General features: G+C 43.4%; 2 protein-coding genes across 6 annotated transcripts in view; one reads left to right on the top strand and one right to left on the bottom strand.

Moving 5' to 3' along the window:
• LOC310748416 (uncharacterized protein) overlaps nt 1-23,411 on the top strand; it is a 376,897-nt gene that overhangs the window by 297,732 nt on the left and 55,754 nt on the right. The gene's annotated exons all lie outside the window — the stretch shown is intronic.
• LOC310748399 (uncharacterized protein) lies at nt 1,565-23,315 on the bottom strand. Of its 5 annotated transcripts, XM_083584159.1 has the most exons (15): nt 20,788-23,315; nt 19,990-20,286; nt 19,445-19,598; nt 16,225-16,514; nt 15,571-15,879; nt 13,871-14,021; nt 12,816-13,022; nt 11,176-11,500; nt 7,801-7,952; nt 7,258-7,307; nt 6,377-6,547; nt 5,842-5,931; nt 4,502-4,655; nt 2,429-2,577; nt 1,565-1,753 (listed from the first exon to the last, which is right to left on the bottom strand). In XM_083584159.1, exons 1-15 carry the CDS (start codon nt 21,077-21,079, stop codon nt 1,710-1,712), a joined length of 2,835 nt encoding a protein of 944 aa, XP_083440285.1. In that variant the 5' UTR covers nt 21,080-23,315; the 3' UTR covers nt 1,565-1,709. The 5 variants fall into 5 exon arrangements, 4 of the variants coding, with proteins under 4 accessions (XP_083440285.1, XP_083440283.1, XP_083440284.1 ...); XR_014541317.1 differs by lacking the exon at nt 1,565-1,753 and having other exon boundaries at nt 1,773-2,577; nt 4,318-4,655; XM_083584157.1 differs by lacking the exon at nt 1,565-1,753 and having other exon boundaries at nt 1,773-2,577.

Genomic DNA, 23,411 nt, shown 5'->3' with positions numbered 1-23,411 from the left:
TCTGATTCGCACCACTAGCTGCAAGAACTTCAAAAGAAACAATTTGGACGAGATGAATTGCACATACTTCAAGGAAGGAGGGGGAGTAAAGACTGCTGACAGAAGAGATCTCTGATAAAACAAGACAAGAATAAAACATGAGAAGATACGTCAAGATACGGTACGGCAAATGACTGAGGGGGGAGGGGGGAAAAAGCTTTCCTTTCTTTTTATGTGATTAAACAAGAATCCCCTCCCCTAATGAGTCAGAAATGTCGTTTTAAGGACTTAAGCTGTGGATTTAAGGCTGTGTGGAGATAAACTTTCGAACCAAAGCAATGTTTCAAGACAAATCTGGAAGGCATAAGAGTTTTGGAATGACACAGTTAAAAATGCCGTCGCCATTTTGGGAAGTTCTGTTGGAGGTCTTGAGTCTGGGAGGAGAAAGAGAGAAACAAAGCTGTTTATATATCACGGATTAAACTCCTCAGTGGGACTTAAGAGCGACAACTTCGTAAAATTATGATGGAAAGAGCGATGTTATCTATGAAGGAGATGATATATGGAAACCATCTGGACTTGGATTGGAAGAACGGGAAATTCACACAGGATTATTATATTTGTGTTTATCAGCTTAAGGAGACTATCAGAAGAGATCATAAAGAAAAAAGAGAAATTATATGAACAAGATATGATGTGGAAACAGCAAGATAAGACTGGATAGAATTATGAACTCTGTTTGGACTGACTGGGACTGATTTGGACATTAACGCAGTAGCAAGAAGATGATTAGAATCCCCCTTTGTATCTTGAAGTATGGGTCCCCCCAACAAAATTCAAAATTTGGCTTTGTAATTCGGAATTTATGTGATGTGATTTAATTTGATGTGATTGGCCAGTTAATAAAAATTATTTTTAAAAAAAGAAAAGACAGGTAGGTAGAAGCTGTTTCTCTCTACATGTGCCCAAGCGTTTATGCAGCCACAGACTGCAAGACTGTTCAGCCCAACTACTTATGCCACACAGATCATGCTCTCCTTGAATATAACTAGTAAGCACTCCTAATTTCTCTCTGCATGGCTAGCACATCACACCAGGGGTTGTGGAAGATTTATTAAATTTGTAGCCCAACCTGGGAAGGTAGACCATAGGAGAAGGAAGTCACTAGGCCTCCGCTGCCTTGGGGCTATACTCATTTCTGAGAAAGGCTTCAGGAGTAAACCCCAAGGAAAAATCCATATCCACTGCCTTGCAGGACATCTTCAGGAGAAGAAAAGGCTAAGAAGTAAATCCTACACAATTCTGGAGTGGAGTCCCTAGGACAATTGGTGAGACAAAAGTCTTCAGAAATTTATGGCTTTTTTTTTTAGTTGCTACTGCAAACGTGGTCCACCTTCTTATTAACTTATTGTGGTCTGCCAACAGATTGCAAATACTATTGGTCAGGGTCCAGGAAAACTAAAATAGTAGCATAGCATAAACCCTGTTATTGAACAGGAGTAAAAGGTGTAAGATTAAGATATTATTATTATTATTATTATTATTATTATTATTATTATTATTATGTTTATGCCACCCTGGGCGAACCCTGGGCGGCTTCTAAAAAATTAAAACACAGTATAACATCAAACATTTAAAACTTCCCTATACAGATTTTAGGGACATTTGGGGAAAATACAACACTCCCCACTCCCAAATAACAATATTAACTTAGCCCAAGCTAAAATACTTTACTTTACTCTTTGTCCCCCAGAAGAGATGTTGCTCAAGGCACCTGTCAGGAAAGTGCAAACTTTTCTTTAAAAAATATTTTTTTATTAAACATATTTTAGTTTACACAAGTACGTGCATTGTCTCTTTTTTCAGGTCGTCAAGTCTTTTCTGTAGATCAGTAACATTCCATGTGCGATATTAGTGCTGTATATAGCATAACATTAGGGGATGGGGGGGATGGGGTGGTAAAACTAGGAAAGCGCAAACTGAAAAGGTGAATGAAAAGCGGCAGAGAAACAAATATAAAATAGTCTCCTGAGAAAGGTTCATTCCAACCTTGATTTTATATTTGACTGGCGTTTTATCCAATCTAATTGTTCAGTTTGGTTGGCACTGTATCCATTTCTTATGCATCCATTACTTTAGAAGTAACGTTTTCTTTAAAAAATGGAAAGCTTTCCACATACGGAGTAAAAAAGATAGCAGCAGAAAATTGTGTGCTTTGGAGTCTTTCTCCCTGACTTCGATGGGCTCTTAAAAAAAGAGCAATCAGTGCATAAGCCACCGTTTTCTAAATATTCAGAAATAGGCGGATCTTTCCAAGCTCATAGCCTTAGCTCTTCCAGACAGTAGAGGAATAACTTATGCATTATTTCTTTTTTTTCCAGCACCGTGTTGACCAGGCTCTCCACAAACTCCTGTGCATGATTCATCTGACTCAGGCATAAACACTCGCCCTTCGTAAGAAGACGGTTTTCTTCTGCTATATTCAGGAATGCCTCTCGGTTTCTTTGAAGAGCAAAATCTTCCGTTAACTTCCCTTTAGACTTCTTTATACGATCAGCAGGCTTTTCAGCAGAAGGCAGAGATTCCAAACAAATGGAGCTGAGAATCAAGGGGAAGCAACATTACAACACACACACACAATATCTGTTTTCCAGGGCCTCCCACCTGTCAATCACCTGAAATCACAGTAAGATTATCTTACTGCCCTTTCAGCAGCCTGTATCATCCAAACCACACTGGCAAAGACACAGAGGTGTTGCTTTCGGCAGGTGGCTGCATCTTGGCCTTCCCCACACCTGATGTCAAGCACAACGTTACGGGGGAGGGGGGACCACTGTTAACGGAGAAATCTGAGGGCTCCCTTGGACCAAAAAAAGGACACCAGCCAGGAATACCAGAGCAAAACAGCAGCCAGTAGGCTTGGTCTTTATTGAAGACTGTCGTGACAGGACTCCCACCTGCCACAAGGTGGAAAAAGATGGAAGCCCAGAACAAAAGAGCCCCCAAACTTTTATTAGCTGCTAATCCCCATGTTGCAACCCCCAAAACTACATAACTCATACATCATGGTTACACCATGAAAGGGGAGGTCTGGTGGCAGTAATCTGAGCATGGGCAAATGGGTTTGGCTTGGCCAAAATTACCTTATGGGCCGAATAGAGAGCCCTGCCAAGCCTAATTCGGTACTTAACTGCTGCCATAAATCTAATAATAATCTAAACAGTGATAAAATCCAGGGGTTCTCAGTACAAAATCTCCAACCACCCATTAAAAGGGGAGGTCTTCAATGTCTCTTAAACACTTCAAGGAACAAGGCCTGTGTGTGATGTAATCCATTGGAGCAGTCAAAATACAACATTCCTTGTTTCCCTAGTGTGGACACAGACAGGGGGATGTTACTCCAGCCAGTATAACTTCCTGTTACACCAGGTAGGTGGGGGTGACCCCTGGAGACCCCACAAAAGGTCCAGTCATGCAGCCATCTTTCTCTCTCTTGATTCTCTTGGACTGCACATGGGATCAATCCCCATATGGGATGAATCCACACCTTTCTCTGTAACTGTAACTACAACCTAAGCCGGCCTTCAGGGATCATACTGTGAACTGAATGTAAGTAAACTTCTTGTTACTTTTAAGGAAAGGTTGTTGTGTCTTTATTCTTTTGAGAGTGATCAAAAGCGGACTTACTAGGAAGAAATCCAACATGAGCATGCCAGACTGGATTGCTTAACTAAAGAGATTCAAATGAATCTGCAAACTAGCTTCCTGCCGTATTGAGGGGAATGTGCTCTGCTACATGACTCACTAGTGTGAGTGAGGAAGGATAACATTTAATCAATATATTCTCTCCTACTATCCACAACATTCCCACAGCCTGCTACACAGCCCTTTTCTCTCACTCTTTCCTCTTTAGGCTGCTGGTGGGGAGACCAGATTACTCCTGCTAGCTTGGAGATGGCTATAGGTCACCTCCTCCCCACCCTAAACCTCATTTCTGTCTGGTTAATCCTCTCCACCCTCTTCCAACTGTCAAGTTTCTATGTCCACCCCAACTGCCTTTAAATATTCCTTTCAACCCCCTCCCCCACTGCCCCGGCCTGGCCCACTTACTGTGGCATGATCTCATACTCTCCTCTTCAGATGTGTGCCCCAGACACAGCTCCATACAACATCATTCCAACCCATCCCAAATGTTTAACTCAGCTTCTGAAAACCATCCAGTAGCCCCACAGATACCATAACAACACCATTGCATTTCACACAATCCAACTCAACATCGCTACCTTGCTGGGGATAACAGCCCTGTCCCAATCAAACAAGTCTTTGCCCGAAACTGACCTGTATTTCAGTTCCCCACATTCTTACTACTGGCTGCTCCTGGGACACAGCCACAGCAATTGAGAACAGAAGAAGAAGGTGTACGTCCAGTCCTGGTGTAAACATGGCCCCTAGCGTGGTCCTCCAGCAAAAACTGGGCAATACTGGGCAATGCCTCAGCTCATTACTTGAGCACAGAAATTACCCTTTGGTAGCTGTTCTTGAAGAAGCGCCTCTCTCCAAATCCTCTTTTGTCTCCATGGTACAGGGCATGGCACAGTCCACTTCCGACCAAGGACGCTTTATTCCACTCTGATGTCCGGCCTGGTCCTGAGTGACCCTTAAAGGGAGGACTTTTGCTAGAAAGCAAACACAGAGAAAGAGATTTATTTAATCAACCCAATGGCATATCTGCCCTGGGGAAACAGACCAATTACGTGCTCACCAGCAACAGCCAGTGGAGACTCTGTTTATGAGAGTGGCTTTCCTGCCTTCTGAACCAACAGCAAAAGCCATGGTGGTTGTTAAGAGATTGATTCAAAATGTTGGTTATTAGTTGGGACCTAAAAGCGAGGTCCCAACTAAAGAAGATTAGCACTTAAACTGATGGAATATGCGCAGCTTGCGGACGTAACATACAGAATAAGAGAACAAGAAGAACATACGTTTAAAGAAGATTGGAAAATGTTTATTGAATATATGGGGGTGCACTTGAAAACGTTGGCAGAATTAAGATAAATTCAACGGTGTAAATAAGTTTTGATGGATGGAATACTGGAATACTGAATGGTCTGGTTTATATAAAATATGCAGGGATTTATGTTATGCAAAATGAAAAGAGAAGAAGGGAAGTTTTGGATATTATAAAGTTGTTTAAATGACTATTCTACATTGTAAAACAGAAAATTCAATAGATATATTTATATTATTATATTATATTATATTATATTATTATAATTACACACACACACACACACACACACACACACACACACACACAATGTTGGTTATTACTCCCTAGCTCAGCTAATCTAGTTAACATTGTCCTGCTCAAATGTGCTTTTGGTACACAGAACTGAGATTGGTATTATTGGTATTATTATTATTATTATTATTATTATTATTATTACTACTGTATTTATATCCCACCAAGGAGCTCAAGGTGTGGTTCTCCTCCTCCCCATTTTATCCTCAAAACTACCCTATGAAGTAGGTTAGGCTGACAGTCTGACTGGCCCAAGCTCACCCTGTGAGCTTCATGGCTGAGTAGAGATATGAACCCAGGTTTCCTAGGTTCTCGTCTGACACTCTAACCATTATACAACAACAGTCTGTTGGCCCCATTTATCCCGAGCTTCTTTTGTTTCCTTATTTTCTGCTGCAGTAATCTTTTTTTTAAATTGTTCCATTAAAAAAAATATTATTGCCAGGCACCTTGGGCCTACACTTTGAGGAACAAAAAGGTGTGATAAATTTATTGGCACATTACTGCTACCTAGTGGATGGTTGAGAATACAAAACTGATAAGTAACATGGTTTTACTACCTTTTGCCAAACTATCCTGAACTTCACGAACAGCAGTCTCAATGTGCGGCATGTAGCAGGAATAGATTTCCTCCATCTCTTGGCTGCAGACTGAGCAAAGTTGAAAAGTAAACAAAAGAACACCACACTTTTCCACACAGCTCTGACAGGGTTTTCTATGCATTCAAAATGGCACTAGGGTCGGTCCCACAGGCACACGGAAAGCCCCAAAGCGCTTATAAATTCACTCACGGAGTCACGTTTGCGTGCTTTGACATTAAGTCAGGGTTACCAGGGCTCAGCCCCAAAATCTGTTTTCAGTGCCTGGGTTTATCTAATGAACAAGAGGACCTTTGAAAATGTGCCATCTCCCACAACACTTTCCCCTCCAGAAGTGCATTTCTTTTGTCTCACAAGTTCTGGGGTTAAAGAAGGGCTTCTGAATCAGAAGACTCAACTTTCGAAGAGGCTTGAGGCCCAGCACCTTTAAAATAATAATAATAATAATAATAAGGACTGATAGTCAGGGGCAGAGTTGAGAAGAGGTCACGTTTACCCTGGAAGGATGGTCTTTGGGCCTTTTCTTTCTGCCAGCACCTTTTCATTAGGCTGATCAGATTTTCCAGTTTCTCCACCTCGTGTATCTTCCCCTCCAGCTCCCGGGTGTTTGGCCTTTGATTCTCTTGGATTTGCATTCTGAAGATGGAGTTGTCTCTCTGAGGGTTGGCTGAGCAGGGATGGAGATCGAGGCATTCAAGAGAACATTTCCAAGACATATCACTTGACACAGTCATAAGCAGGGGTGGCGAACCTTTGCCACATCAGGCCTCGCTATTTGGCCCACCGTCCTATAGGTGATGCAGCAAAGGGGGATTGCAACTACCAACTGGCTAATTGCTGGAGCCCACCCACTTGTTCCACTTGGGCCATGGGGGTGGGGATAAGAGATAAGAATCCGGCACACCAGTCAGATCCAGTTCCCCTCCCCTGGCCTCAAGGCAACTTTAATGGCATAAGCCTTCTTTTCCCAGTACAGTGGTATCTCGGGTTAAGAACTTAATTCATTCTGGAGGTCCGTTCTTAACCTGAAACTGTTCTTAACCTGAAGCACCACTTTAGCTAATGGGGCCTCCTGCTGCTGCCGCACCGCCGGAGCACAATTTCTGTTCTCATCCTGAAGTAAAAGTTCTTAACCCGAGGTACTATTTCTGGGTTAGCGGAGTCTGTAACCTGAAGCGTATGTAACCTGAAGCATATGTAACCTGAGGTACCACTGTATGTGCTTGACTCCCTGCCACAAGATGCTGTAGACGCCCCATTGGAAGAGTGCCCATTTTTCTCTTGTGTTGGCTTCCCAGGGCACAACTGCATTGAATACATATTTTCTGTAACTCAGACAGGCAGAAGTAAGCCATAAGCAGAAAGAGCACAACTCACATGGATACGGTTCCTTGCCGGTGAGCACTGAGAACATGAGGATCCCATAGCTGAAAAGAAAAAAGCAAGTCGATTAAAAGCCCCTCCCAACTTCAACTGAGATCTTCCCTCTTCCTGTGGGACAGCAATATCAGTGGTCCTATGCCATTTCCCATCTCTTGGGCTTCTACATTACCCTGTACTATAGGTTAGTCAGCAGAAGGAACGCCGCAAGAGAGAGGTTAACCAATGTCAGGCTCACTGCCTTCATTCATTCACAGAAGAAGCAGCCTTAGCAATCTGGTGCCCTCCAGATGTTTTGGAGTACAAATGCTACAAGCTCCAGCTGGGGCTGATGGGAATTGTAGTCCCAACGGCATCAGGTTGTGCAAGAGTATCCGACCAACAATGTGCTCCAAAGACAGGGACATAAGGAGAGCCTTTCTGGGTCAAGCCAATGGCCCATCTAGTTGAGCATCTGTCATGCTAACCTTTTCCCAATTCTATAGTGCTCATGCAATTGCGCCAACCCCCTTGTGCCCCACAGCAGACGCTTCTGTCCACCTGTAGACATCTGTGGCTGGGTCTGGCTTGTAGGACTCGGCAAAGGCTTCGGGGGGCATGTATTCGAGGGTCCCGCCAGATACTTCTGCGCTTTCAGAGGTGACAGGGGAGCGCTGAGTTGTCCCAAACTTGGACAAGCCAAAATCTGCCACCTGAATGGGGGAGACAAGGCAAAACAGTGAAGAGAACTCCCAGCTGGGACAACATAGGAAGCTGCCTCCTGCCAGGTCAGACTATTGGTCCATCTGGCCCAGTCATGTTCACACTGACTGGCAGCTCTCCAGAGCTTCAGAACGGGGACATTGCCAATCCTACCTGGAGATGCTGGCGACTGAACTGCAGGTGCTCTGCCTCTGAGCAACAGCTCCTTCCCAAGGTATTGACTTACCTGCACTTTGTCCTCTTTAGGATTACTAACCACAGTGCCACTCCACAAGGAACTGCGTTTTGCACCACTGCTTTGCACAGCAGGCAGACTCTCATCACTGGGGGAGAAGGGTGCAGCATCCCCTCTTCTGGTCTCCAAGCAGGAGACGCTCATAAAGAAACTTTATATTACAGAATTGAAAAGTATCAAAAGACTAATAGTTGGGTGTGAGAGGTGGAAAAAAAACAACATCTGGCAGCCAATGTGCCACTCTGGTTTCAGATAGTAAGTACATGGGTAGACGAGTCTTAAAAGCCCAGGACACAAATTTTCACAGCCCTCTAGCAGTTGTGGTAGCTCATTTACCAGAACTAATGTATTTAGTGTTCAGTCTGGAAGTGTATACTTGATTCTGAGCAAACAAAACCTCCTAGAGCACTGGGGATTAATTTGACATCTAAGAATGTGAACTTATTTAAAGACAACTATGAGAAATGCTGGACAGAAGTTAAGAAAGATTTAGAAATATGGTCAAATCTGAGACTTTCCTTGTTAGGCCGAATTGCTGTTATTAAGATGAATGTTTTGCCAAGAATGCTGTTTTTGTTCCAAACATTGCAGATTGTGGATAAAATGGATTGTTTCAAGAGGTGGCAGAAAGATATACCTAGATTTGTCTGGCAGGGCAAAAAGCCCAGAATAAAATTTAAGATATTAACTGATGCAAAAGAAAGAGGGGGGTTTGCCCTGCCAGACTTAAAACTGTATTATGAATCAGCGGCTTTTTGCTGGCTGAAAAACTGGCTACTTCTTGAGAACACAGACATTTTGGATCTTGAAGGGTTTAACAATAGGTTTGGTTGGCATGCATATATATGGTATGACAAGGTTAAAATTCATCAAGGATTCAAAAACCATATTGTTAGGAAAGCACTATATAATGTTTGGATTCGGTATAAAGATTTGTTGGAAAATAAAACCCCTAGGTGGCTGTCACCAATGGAAGCTAAGGAAGTGAAAAAGCTCAATATGGAATCTAAATGGCCAAAATATTGGGAAATCATAGAACAGGAGGAGGGAAAAGTGAAATTACAGAGTTATGAGAAATTGAAGTCTAAAGTAAGAGATTGGTTACACTATTACCAGATAAATGAAGTGTTTAAACAGGACAGGAAAATTGGCTTCCAGGTGGAGAGATCAAAATTAGAAACAGAATTGTTAGAACCCAATACTAAGAATCTGTCAAGAATGTACAACTTGTTGTTGAAATGGAATACACAGGACGAGACGGTTAAATCAGTTATGATTAAATGGGCACAAGATATTGGTCATGACATCATGTTTGCTGACTGGGAACAGTTATGGACCACCGGTATAAAGTTTACGGCATGTAATGCCTTAAGAGAGAATATTATGAAAATGATTTATAGGTGGTACATGAACCCAGTCAAGCTTGCAAAAATTTATCATTTGCCCAATAATAACTGCTGGAAATGTAATGAAACTGAAGGTACTTTCTACCACCTTTGGTGGACGTGCCCAAGGATTAAGGTCTTCTGGGAAATGATTTATAATGAAATTAAGAAGGTGCTTAAATGCACATTTGTGAAGAAACCAGAGGCCTTTCTCCTGGGCATGGTGGGCCAATTGGTGTCAAGGAAAGATAGGACGTTCTTTATGTATGCTACAACAGCAGCAAGAGTTCTTTTAGCAAAGTATTGGAAGACACAAGAACTACCCACGCTGGAAGAGTGGCAGACGAAGGTGATAGACTATATGGGACTGGCTGAGATGACTGGCAGAATCCGCGACCAAGGGAAGGAGACGGTGGAAGAAGATTGGAAGAAATTTAAAGTTTATCTTAAGAACTGTTGTAAAATTAATGAGTGCTAAAATGTCATGGGTAATGTGAAACAAAATTGCAGTGATAAATAATTGGGTAATAGGAAAAGGACTAAAGAAAGCGAATTATAAGTAACTGGAACTAGGGGTTGCTGAAAAAGTTTAAAATAGGGATGCAGAAAAGGGAGGTATGGGGAAGTCGTTGAAATAAGGTTTAAGAAAAAGAGGTAATGAAATTATACGTGTTTATATGTTTGTTTGTCTGTGTATTGTTAGTTGTATTGTGTCTTAATTTATGTTGGAAAACTAATAAAAATCTATTTTAAAAACAAACAAACAAAACCTCCTAGAGCAAAATATATACATCAGTATGACACCCCGCCAAATATCATAGAATTATAGAATTGTAGAGTTGGAAGGGACCCTAAGAGTCATCTAGTTCACCCCCTGCAAATTATGACCATAAACCCTTCATTTAATGATATGAGACTCCGCTAGGCCACAGCCTCACTTTTTTTACTTATAATATTTCTAATACTTCTAATACTAAAATTTCTCTTTACTTTAAGGCAAGTGGCGTAAGGAACAAAAGCTGAGCGTATCATGAGGCTGAAACATCATCACTGTGGAAAGTAGAGATTGCTGGTGTCTGCTTCAGAGAAATCACAAATAATGTCCATGAAGAGGGAACACGAATTGGTTGATGCTATGACTGACCCTGCAGTGGCACAGTTTTTAATGGGACTTGTGTTTGTTATGCCAGAAACATTGAAATGAGTGTTTAATTATTCCAAAGTATGAAGGCTACATTACAATGGCGAAGAATCTTGCCATTTTTTTTTGCTGAATATTGCAATCTTCCAACAACTGTAAGGAATTTGGATCCATTGTACGATGGATGCAGTCATTTGCAACGGCACCGTGAACATGCAAGCTGCAAGAGCACATGGTCTGGTGTGGACTTGCTTCAGGAGGAGTTAGCAGGAAGCTCGAGAGGCCTGCTTACACCCAAGAACCCATTTCATAATCTCAGCAACTTACAAGCGCTCCATGACACGGTTGCCTGGAGTCACTCAGCCGATAGAGAAAAACTTTCCCGGAAGCAAAAAGGGAGCACTGACCTTGACTGGTCCCAATTAAAAAGAGAGAGGGAGAGTATGGCTCACCTTCACATTCAGAGCTTCATCCAGCAGGATGTTGCTGGGCTTGAGATCCAGGTGGAACCGCGGAGGATGGAGGCAGTGCAGGAAGTCTATCCCCAGGGCTACCTGGTAGAGGATGCGGATTCGCAGGGGCCAGGGCAAGGCACTGGACAGCAAGCCAGACAAGTTGCCGTTCTCCACATACTCCATCACTAGGCCCACTTCATTTCCCTTCTCATAGAGGCCATAAAGACGAGGGATGGGGGCGAAAGATGCCTCATCCATGAAGCGGGCTTCAGTCAGGGCTTGCTGTCGGATGCAGGACACATTTGCGCTGGGTGCATTGGTGCTTGAGGGTGAAAGAGAGTCCATGGTGAGAGTCGAAGGAAAAGTTACAAAATACTGTTGAGACACGGACTCATTGAATGATGAACTCAAGATGGGGTTGCCTAATCAGAAGGTCTCAAGAGCTCCTAAGTCTGTCAAGAGCTGGTCTGAGGAGGTTGGGAGGAGATGTGGAATGCTGTCTCACATCAAGTCAGATCAATGGGCCACTTAACTCAGTACAGCCGAAACCAGCCTTCACCAACCCATTTCCCACCAGATTTTTTGGACTATAATTCTTATCAGCCGCAGCCAACATCTGGAGGGAACCAGGTTTGGTGAAGGCCAGTCTACACTGACAAGCAATGGCTTTTCCAAGGTCTCAGGTAGGGCTCTCTCCTGGCCTGACCTAGACAGACAGCTCTTCCCCCATGAACTCCATGAATAAGGAGCATTCTGAACATGGAACCAAGATGTCAGCAGTCTAAATTGGCCTGCCCTTGGAGTTTTCTTTGAAGGATCCAGGAAACAACCTGGTACTGTCCAAAGAAGTCACAACATACATTCCCAAGCCCTTAAAATTATTTGCCACATTGCTGAAGGCAGAGAGTCTGGGATTTGGGACCTTGTGGGTGCAGAGGCTCTACCACATCTGTATAACCAATTCAAGGTTAGATTACTACAATGTGTTTTACGTAGGGCTGCCTCTGAAGACGGTTCGGAAACTTCAGCAAGTGCAGAATTCAGAGGCCAGGTTGCTCACCGGAGCAAAGCGGTTTGAGCTTATTAAACCAATCCTCGTCCGACTATTTGTTTCTGGGCCCAATTCAAAGTGCTGGTTTTGACCTATAAAGCCTTAACAGCTCAGGACCGCAATACCTCAAGGCCCGCCTCTTTCCATATGAACCTACCCAGACCCTGAGATCATCTTCAGATGCCCTTCTTCATGTGCCTCCTCCTCGAGAGGTCTGGAGGGTGGTAACAATCCGTCTGTGGAATGCTCTCCCCAGGGAAGTTCACCTGGTACCTTCATTATATACCTTTAGGCACCAGGTAAAAACGTTCCTTTTTAACCAGCCCTTTGGTTGACCTGATCAACATCCTGTACCCTTTTAAAATGTGGCTCTTTTTTGGGGGGGGGTATTATTGGGTTATTGTTTTTACTTTGACTTTATATATTGTGATATTTTATGTGAACCACCCTGAGACCTCTGGGTATAGGGCGGTATATAAATTCTAATTCTAATAATAATAATAATTCTAATTCTAATTCTAATTCTAATTCTAATTCTAATTCTAATTATTCCACCCTCAACCACACACCCAACCACCAGCTTTACCGGTGGAAAATCTTCACCGCCACAATCCCTTTTTCTTTGTGCTGAGCTCGGAAGACGGTTCCAAAGCCCCCTCTGCCGATGTGTTGCAAGTTCTCCAAGCAGTTCTGGGGGATCCTCTCATGGAACATCTCCAGACCAGGCGTCCTTTTTGAAGGCGCATGTGCCCCTAGCGAGGTCACTCCATTCTGACTTGTGCACAAAGCAGATCTTAAGGAGGGTGAAGGAGAGGAGAGAAGATCATTTACATATGTTAAGATATACTATGAAAACAAGTGTGTGATGTGCCGGGTAGACTAGTGAGTTGGAGCAGGGGAAACCTGAGTTCAAATCCCTCCTCAATTTGGCAACTCTACTCAAGCCAAAGAGGTCTACCATCTTGTTGCCCGCAGTAGTCACCTAAATGCCACCAGGAAGCTCTAGCAGATGATGCACTTTCACAGCATTCTTCCCTGGTATTTGGCGATATGCTGTCACCACACAGCTAACCCATCATGGCTAGCAGCTTGTTGCAAATGAATGAGCCTGATCCCACTGGATGGCCATCATCTTAATGTTAAGATAAGCTAACGGCCTTTGCCACATTCTGTGACAGTGAGCTCCACAAAATCAGTTGTCTGAAGATGCCCTTTTATCTCTCCTGACATCTCTACCAACACTCAAATTTCCCTGGGTTGCCCCTTCAAATCCCACCTGAAAAATCCATCTTCCTCACAAAGATTATGGCAGTCGGCATGCCCTGCTGTAAATAACCCTAAGAATGTTTAAATGAAATGGATGCGCATTCTTATTCCGTACTCTCCCATCCCAGCTATGCCACATGTATTAAATTATAGATTGTAAGTCCCTCTTGGCCTCCGTAAATTATCATGCGTACTGAGGGTGCTATACAAGCCCAAATTAAGAACCGCATTTTGTCTATCCACTTTCTCCACAGTGCAAAAGCACCACGAGAGAGAACGGCAGACGTCTGAGCTATAGCTCTGTTGTAGGCATAGTCTTCAACAAGGTGTGATGATTGACAACTCTTTAACTCATTGCTTAAGCACAGAGATCACCTTTCGGCGGCTCCTCCTGATGAATCTTCTCTCCCCAGATCTTCCCCTTCATTTACAGATACATCTCCTGCTAGCACATGGGAGAACTCATTTCTTAAATTCTGGAAATTTGCAGCTGCCTCTGGAAATCTCATGATTGCAGCTGACCCTCCTGAGAGAAATTGAGAGAGTGCAGAGATAAACCAGACTTACAGTGCCATCCTAACCGGTCTGCTCAGAAGTAGATCCTACTGGATTCAGTGGGCCTCCCTCTAAAGTTAGAGGAGTTAGGATTGCAGCCTTACTTGAACGATGGCCTATCTCTCCATACTTTATGTGTGCGCTAGAGTAAGCTGGTTAATATGTTTCGGATATACGCTTAGTACACTCAAGTCTCCCTATGAGGCTGATCACTCTGCTTTTGACTAAGCACATGTTGTAAACTTTTATGCTGTAGTGTAGACTTTTATGGACTTGAGTCTGTAGGGCTGTAAAGCTGATGAGGTTCCCCCTCTTCATTGCTTTACACAGCCCCCAAAATATGTACAACAAGGAGCACAACTGAACACTGCACACTGTCTATCCCCAAAATACACTTCTTCTTTTTTAAGTTTTGCTTTTCATTTTCATACATTAGGTCTGCAACTTATGCTCACTTTACTTATGTGATCTCAACCTTATGCAGGTGGGGGGGGGAATAAATAAATGGAAGGGGGGGAAGCAGCCATTCCCTGCTCTCATTTTATTTATTCTTCCCCCCACTTGCACACCCCCTGGGCTTTCCCGCTGTGGAGAGATTTTTTTTTAGTCTTCTGTCTTGCCTGCTAGCCTCTGGGAAGGAGGCAAAACCTTCTCAGAGCCCAGTAAGCAGCAAAAAGAAAGCAAGGATATAGGGAGAGCTATGGGAGTGACAGTATTCCAGAAAGAGCATTGTAATTCAAGACTATTGCCCTTCCTAAGCACTTTATCAAATAATGTTTTTCCTCAGGAACACACTTGACCTTAAACATCTCTGTAAAAAAACCAGAAAACACTTTTGCAAGGCTTTCATCCTATCCAAAGTCGTTTGAGAGAAGGCCCCATTAAACTGAGCAGATTTATCTCAAAGTAAGTGGGTGGCGCTGTGGGTTAAACCACAGATCCTAGGGCCTGCCGATCAGAAGGTCGGCAGTTTGAATCCCCACAACGGGGTGAGCTCCCGTTGCTCAATCTCTGCTCCTGCCAACCTAGCAGTTCGAAAGCACGTCAAAGTGCTAGTAGATAAATAGGTACCGCTCCAGCGGGAAGGTAAACGGTGTTTCCGTTCGCTGCTCTGGTTCACCAGAAGCGGCTTAGTCATGCTGACCACATGACTTGGAACTGTATGCCGGCTCCCTCGGCCAGTAAAGCGAGATGAGCGCCGCAACCCCAGAGTCGGCCACGACTGGACCTAATGGTCAGGGGCCCTTTTAACTTTACCTTTTAAGGATGCACAAATAGTGCTGCTAAACTGTTCAAACCACAAATGCCCCATGAGAAACATTATAAGTCCAGCGGCCTAGCGCAAAAATATTTCACTTCTGTTCCATACAGCTGGCGGAAGCAATATATAATGAAAGTGTTTAATTTTTTCAAAAACGTCCCTACTAGATGCTCCAGATAGGACTCATTGTAAGTCTGAACGCTTCTGACAAAGGCATGCGCTGAATAACTGGCTATTTAAAAGTAGAACTGTGTCTTACCAGTTATAGCCAAAGGGTTTAATTCATCAATGTCTTCAACTTCTTCATTTTCTTGTCCGTTCTCAATCATTCTCTTTCTGATGCGTTTTCTGCCATCAACCATTTCGACTGACGTGGATACACACTTGAAATCTCCTGCCCCAAGAGCATCAAACGATGCAGAGAGCGTGAGAGAGAATGAAATAAGACCCCCTTGTCTCAAATGGCGAAGCGAAGGAAAATCCCTCCCAAAGGAAGGAAATCTACAGGAGGCTCCATTTCTGTTTCCACACTGCCATTGTCCATGACCACACCAGCCATCGAGGTGGCCTGGGGAACAACAAAAATTATAATGAAAACACTCTCTATAGACATCATTAAGGTGGGTCTAAAAAAATTAAATCCTTCCCTAAATTAGGATTTCCCCCCCCTACATTGGTACTATGAAACAAAATCAAGGAGGAGGTTGATACTGAATCAGAGGCTGTTGGTGTATTGTAATAAAGAGTTCTGATGCACCTGGACCAGGTAAGAAACAAAAACTCCTCCTTTCTCCGAAACTCTGAAAGATCCTCTTTCAGATGAGATGCTCTGGACTACGAAGAATAGTTTTCCTTCATCTCTCAGACTCCCCACACCCTGCTCAGTTTGCACCTGGGACTCCTCTCTCCTTACCATCATTCTCTGTGATAGCGAGAAGATTCCTCTCCAGATCTCTTTGGTTGATGGATTTCAACACTGTGAGGACCACCTCCACAGCATAATGCTCGTTGTAGTAGCCAAGCAGCAGCTGGGTCAGGTCAATGGGATCTGCCTTCTCCAAGCGCCCTCTGGGGATGTTGCTGTAGCCCTCCTTGACTGGGAGCGAGTTGAGACGGTACTTGAATTCCCTCAAATTGTATGTTGCCAAGTTCTCCAGGGTGCCCAAAAGACGGCTGTGCGTGGTCTTCGCCACTGTACTCCTTCTGCAACAAAACGGCAAAGCAAAAGAAATGTCAAAGTTAGGCAGGAAGGGGAACAGTCTCAGTCCGCTGTAAAAACAACAACTCTGAGTGATGCTGGCTGGAGGTAAAGGGTTAGCATGAAACCTACACTTTCTCAAGCTTTCTATCACCAGGGATATGCCAACAACTAAATACAGTCATACTTCAAGTTGAATGTGCTTTGGGTTGAGTGTGTTACTTCCGGGAGCGCACTACTTCTGGGTTTCGCTGCTCGCACATGCGCAGATGCTCAAAATGACGTCACACACATGTGCGGAAGCGGCGAAACGCGACCCACGCACATGCAGACATGCCGTCACATCTTACATACCGTTCGCATCCTGAGATACCACTGTAGTGGCAGATTGAGGCAGAATTCACTGCAATCAGCTGGCAATTACTGGCATTATATATCTATTCGATAAAAGAATTCTCTGTTACTGGTTTAGAGTTCAACAGATGGACAACACTAGGCTACCAAAAAAATGCCTGATTGAGCTCTCGAATGGATTACCCCTTAAAAACTGGGTACATCACGCTGCCCAACTGATGGGCAAATATGACCTCGCAGTGACTGAGATTAAAGAACTTCCCTTATATTCCCAGAAAAATATCTTAAAATGAACCATAAGGGCAGTGGCAACTAAAAATGATCTAAACTCTATGTGCACATCTACATGTGCCCCATTGTATTTTAAACTTAAAGAGGCCAATGAACATACATCTTATTTTAATGAATTGACTTTTGCACAACTTCAAAAAGCTTTTACAGAGTACGACTAAATAAAATAAGCTCTGCTTATAGAGATGGGAGACACAGAGGCATACCAAAAAACGAACGTGTCTGTATTAGGGGATGTTCTGAAGTAGAGGACCTTATGCATTATATCTTGCACTGTCCCTTATACAATGATGCAAGAAAAATATTTTGAGTACTTATACAGGGTCCCCTGGACAGAACCTCATTGACATTATTTTATATCCCCTCGCAGACACAGATAAGTATGTGACCTGGTGTGTGGCACTTTTTGCAACTGCTGCTAGGAAAATTAGAGCAAATTATATAGCCAAGGTAGCCATTAACTGTAAAGGAGATGAATTTATTTGATCCTATCTATCTACCTCAGGCTATGCTCTAACTTTGTCACCAAACTCTGAGTATAAATTGCACACTGTATTAATTGATATTGTTTTTAACATTAGTGGCCACGTGATGATTTTAGCTTATGAATTTTATTGTTTAATGTTTTTATTTGTACATTAGGGTACTTTTATAGCTCTGTTTAGAGTACGTAATGTTTTAATAATATAAACGTTTTAAGTCTTTTTTATCAATTCAGCATATTTTCTTTTAATTGTCAAATAATTCTGTGTACATTGCGGCAGCCTTTGGCTATGTGCAATGAAACTGACAACTACTACTACTACTATATATCTATTCCAGCTTCGAAAATGACTACTGTAAATTATTTGCTGCTGCATTTTCCTTGCAGCTCAGTTTCCATCAGACTAAGTGCAGGTATCTGCTCTGGAAGTATTGTGACAGCATCCTCGTTTTAGGCAGAATTTGCGGATCCAGAGGGTTATTATAGCCAACGCTAGTCTCAATGGGTCAAAACAGGCCCATAGAAACTAATGGATATAATTAATTTAGGTTTGGAACTTACAATAGGTTTACTCTGAGTAGAACTTAGTTGAATATAGCCCAGTGGTTCTAAGTGAAGAAAGCTCTTCTTTTCTATTTTTTTTATAAGATATTTATTAAGATTTTTTATAATATTACAATAAAAGAAAAAAAGAAAAAACAGAATAACAAAAATACAGAATAAAGAAACTTTTTAAGAAAAAAACACACACATACATTTTCAATTACTTATTTTCTTTTAACTTGTTTCCCGGACCCCCTCATACCTCCCTTTTTTGTATTCCACCCCAAGTTGTTAGTTCAGCAAATCCTTACCATTATATTATTACCTATATATAATCCTTTTTTTCATATTCTCTTAAAGCATTACAGCTGGAAACCACTTAATTTCAATCCAACATCATTCTAACACTCATTAATTTTACAATATTTCTGTAGATAATCTTTAAATTTCTTCCAATCTTCTTCCACCGACTCTTCTCCCTGGTCTCGGATTCTGCCAGTCATTTCTGCCAATCCCATATAGTCCATCACCTTCATCTGCCATTCTTCCAAAGTGGGTAGTTCTTGTGTCTTCCAATACTTTGCAATAAGTATTCTTGCTGCTGTTGTAGCATACATAAAAAACGTTCTGTCCTTCTTTGGCACCAATTGGCCGACAATGCCCAGAAGGAAGGCCTCTGGTTTCTTCAGAAAGGTATATTTAAATACCTTTTTCATTTCATTGTAGATCATTTCCCAGAAAGCCTTAATTCTTGGGCACGTCCACCAAAGGTGAAAGAATGTACCTTCAGTTTCTTTACATTTCCAACATTTATTGTCAGGCAAATGATATATTTTTGCAAGCTTGATTGGGGTCATGTACCACCTGTATATCATTTTCATAATATTCTCTCTTAAGGCATTGCATGCCGTGAATTTCATACCTGTGGTCCACAACTGTTCCCAGTCAGCAAACCATAATGTTATGTCCAACATCTTGTGCCCATTTAATCATAGCAGATTTCACCATTTCATCCTGAGTATTCCATTTCAACAGCAAGAAAAGCTCTTCTTTTCTATTTTCTTTTCCGTCTCACCCTCCACGTGCCTCTCAAAGTATTTTACCCACCTCCTATAATTTCTTCTCCAGTTCTCATTTCACACTCAGCTTGCACCTTATTCTACTTAATACAAAACACCAACGGAGTAACATAGAGCAAGGAGCGCAATAAAGTTGTGTGGTTCTTGGCAACAGTTCCGTCCATCGCTTAAGCACTGAGATTACCTCCTGGTGTTTTTTCCTGACGAAACCTTTCCTGCCACATCGTCTTTCGCCTCTACCAAATGAGATAACTCTCCACCCAGCACTTCAGTAACCTTGAGTTTTAAGTTCTTGCAATTGGCAACGGCCTCTGTCTCTCCGATGGTTGCAGATGAGCCTGTTGACAGGGGGGAAAAATGAGAGAGGACAGATAAGATCAGCCTTACTCAAGAATCTTTCCTGTGTAGGCAGATCCTCACAGAAAACAAATTCAGTGCCCAATGCCCACGCAACATTGCTTTTCACCTGCAATCATGTAATATAAAAAGGAAGTGTAAAAAAAAAGATACGGATAATCTCAGGAGGGGGAAAACTTAATCCCCCGGCAATTAAGGTGAAAATTGGTATCATTAGTGCAAATGAGCTGTTTATAAATACTTTATCTTAGCTGCCATTTGAAGTATTTCCAGAACGTTCCAATGGAATGCTCAAATCGGTGTTCATTCAACATTTATGTTAAACATCTGCATTTAATAACTAGTTATTTAAAAGGAGAAACCACTTCTTACCATTTATAGCTAAAGTATTTGATTGGTCAACTTCAACTTCTACTCTTTCTTGTCCATTTTCAACCATCCTCCTTCTAGTAATGTTTTTGCCACCGACTGTTTTGGTTCTGGTCGATGCAAACTTGAAGTCTCCCATCCCACAGCTGTCAAACGAAGTGAAGAGCCGGAGAGAGAAGGAAGGATCTCTCAAAGAACGAAGTGAAGCAACATCTCTCTCAAAGGGAGGATGCGCTCTTCCACCAATGTTTCTGATTTCTCGCTGCCATTGCCTCAGACCAAAACAGCCATCGAGGAGGGCTGGGAACATTAGAAGAAAAGTTCACATCGAAAAGGGTCTCTGATTAAAAAAACCAAACAGCAGCACAGAATTCCCCCTGTAGGAACTGCTGGATTATAATCCATAAGAAAAAAAACTTATTAATAAAATTATTAATAAAAGTATTATTAAAAGCATTTAATAAAATTGTTAATAAAATTATTATTAAAAGTATTTAATAAAATTGTTAATAAAATTATTAATAAAAATAAAAATGTGATTATAGAACAAAATTAATCTGGTAGGTGAAGTGAAAGAAAGGTTAAGTCCTATGCCAGCCTATTGATTTAGGAGTTTTTATCCACCTCCACCTGCAGCAAGGAAGAGGGATACACCTGGGCCAGGTAAAATCCCCAAACTCTCCTGCTTTAGCCTGTCCCACTTTCAGACGAGATGATCTGGACTCACCAGAGCAGATTTCCCCCTCCCCACGACCCTCCCCCGGCCCAGTGTGCTTCTGCGACCCCCGCGCCTCTCCTTACCACCACAGCCGTTGACTTGCAGGAGCTTCTCCCGCAGGTCTCTTCGGTTGATGCATCCCAGCACCTTGAGCGTCACCTCCATAGCGCCATTCTCGGCGTAGTAGCCGAGCAGCAGGCGGCACAGGTCCAAGCGATCCGCCTTCTGCAGCCGCCCCTTGGGGATGCTACTATAGCCCTCCTCGGCCGGGAGCGCGTTCAGATGGAACTTGAACTGCTTCAGATCGTACTCCTTCAAGTCCTCCAGGGCGTCCGCCAGGCGGTCGCGGACGGTCCTCTTCCTCTCCTCCGCCATCGCGTTCTCTCCTTCCCCGAGGAGAAAGGGAGCAAAGAGAAGTCCGACTCCGCGGCAAAACTTGCCCCCGACGGCTGCGGGGGGCGGGGGGAGAAGGCAGCAGCTTGAAACCCCGTCGTGGGACAAGGCGGCGGGTGGGGCGCCGTCTGTTAAAGGCAAGGATCCGCTTTCGCTTTCAGTTCCCTCCTCCCTCCTCCCTCTGTCCCGGAAGGATAAAAGTGAAGCGAGCTGGCAGTGGTGTAAACCGAGGAAGAAGTCGGGCCCTAGGCAAGCCTGTGCAGCAGGAAGCAGAACGGCGGATTTGGGCAGCGAGGCGTCGAAGGAGACGGGCTTTCTTCTTGTTGCAGCCTGGAAATCCAAAGCAGGCTTAGCCTCCAGCGCCTAACCCCGTCGTATAAACCACGGACTACATCGCAGGGTTGTCGTACTTTCCCATACCCTTCGACATTTCTCCGATGGAAATAGAGACATCCTAAGGACGCGGGTGGCACTGTAGGTTAAACCACAGAGCCTAGGGCTTGCCAATCAGGTTGGCGGTTCAAAACCCCTCGACGGGGTGAGCTCCCGTTGCCCGGTCCCTGCTCCTGCCAACCTAGCAGTTTGAAAGCACCTCAAAGTGCAAGTAGATAAATAGGTACCGCTCTGGCGGGATGGTAAACAGCGTTTCCGTGAGCTGCTCTGGTTCGCCAGAAGCGGCTTAGTCATGCTGGCCACATGACCTAGAAGCTGTACGCCGGCTCCCTTGGCCAATAAAGTGAGATGAGCACCGCAACCCCAGAGTCGGCCACGACTGGACCTAATGGTCAGGGGTCCCTTTACCTTTAAGGGGACATTCCCAGATCAAATCAGATACTGGGACGGGCTTCTGTTAATTTAGGGCTGTCCCTGGAAAACAGGGACACTTGTAGGGTCTGCTTTCTTCTCATTGCCCACCCAGTTGCTGGACACTGGTCTGAGCTGCAGGACTGTCATTGCCAATTGGTTTCTATATCCAATGGCAGGGGAAATTTTTTAATAGTAAAACAGGAAACATTTCTTACATTGACACTTAAAACACACAACTTCCTCTGAAGAATCCTGAGGGCTTTACTTACTTAGTTTGATTTTGGTTGTGGCTGATGGGAGTTGTGGTCCAACATATCTGGAAGGCACCAAGTTGACAAAGGCTGGTCTGGAACCTACAGTATGTACTTGGGAGACTGTATCTCCCAGTGTTTGTGTTCGAGGTTAAGCAACGGCGCTTGCAATGTTACCTGAACCAGTGGAGGGCGATCAGACAGAAAGGCAACCTTGTACCATGAGGGATGCCGATGCTGTGGCTACAACAAGCACAGATTTTATCGTTAAGTCAGAGAACTAGATGGGTTAAGAGCTTGAGACAAACACTTTGTGATCTTTTGCAAATTTATCAGTTCTCTGCAGATTGAGAAGATTGCACGTTGTGCAAAATCATGCTCTCCAGCTGCTTTGAGGGTGTGGCAGTGCTCAGAATTGTGTGGGGATATCACCTGTTCCTGAGAGCAGGTCAGAAATTGTATGCTTTAAATCCCTGGTTCTCAAACTTCCCCCCGTCACAGACCATTTAACAATTTCTGATGTTCTTGGTGAATCACTTGATGCCTGTTGCAGCAGTTGTGATGTGCTAGATGCTGTAAACAGCGTTTCTGTGCGCTCTGGCTTCCGTCACTGTGTCCCGTTGTGCCAGAAGTGGTTTTGTCATGCTGGCCACATGACCTGGGAAGCTGTTTGCGGACAAACATCAGTTCCCTCGGCCTGAAAGCGAGATGAGCACCACACCTCATGGTTGCCTTTGACTGGACTTAACCGTCCAGGGGTCCTTTACCTTTTCCCTAGATGCCGTATGTGCCGAGAACCATTGTGGTGTAAAGGTTAGAGCATTGGAATGGCGCATAGGAGACCAGGACTCGACTCCCTACTGAGTCACGAGGCTCACTGGGTGCCCCTGGGCCAGTCACTGTCCCTCCACCTAACCTACCTCACAGGGTTGTTGTGAGGATAAAATGGGAAGGGGACACCCATGTATGTCACCTTGAAATTCTCAGAGGAAACATCAGTATATAAATAGCTAATATTTTAGTTTTAATGCTTCTTTTATTATATTGTACTTCATTGTATTACCCATTTGAATTCCATAGAATTCAAATTTCAGCAAAAAATGTTGCCCTAAAAGTTGCCCACAGATGTGTGTTACAATGTGCATGTCTGAACCCACATGTTTGTCCAGCATGGACCTAAAATAGGAATGTAACTTTTGGCACAGAGTCAGGGTGTTCACTCATTAAAATGCATTAATACCTTCAACCCTTATACC

The sequence above is a fragment of the Podarcis filfolensis genome, assembly GCF_964270895.1.
Source record: "Podarcis filfolensis genome assembly, chromosome: 13".
Lineage (NCBI taxonomy): Eukaryota > Metazoa > Chordata > Lepidosauria > Squamata > Lacertidae > Podarcis > Podarcis filfolensis.
The sequence above is the reverse complement of the archived record's forward strand: the minus strand, read 5'-3'. Positions and strand labels throughout refer to the sequence as shown.

Coding starts and splice junctions, on each gene's coding strand:
- LOC310748399 (XM_083584157.1), bottom strand. CDS start 21,079: ATGGCGGAGGAGAGGAAGAGGACCGTCCGCGACCGCCTGGCGGACGCC. Junction 7,308..7,800: donor CCAGCCACAGATGTCTACAG/GTGGACAGAAGC, acceptor TTTTCTTTTCAG/CTATGGGATCCTCATGTTCT. Junction 6,548..7,257: donor CGGCAAGGAACCGTATCCAT/GTGAGTTGTGCT, acceptor ATCCCTGCTCAG/CCAACCCTCAGAGAGACAAC.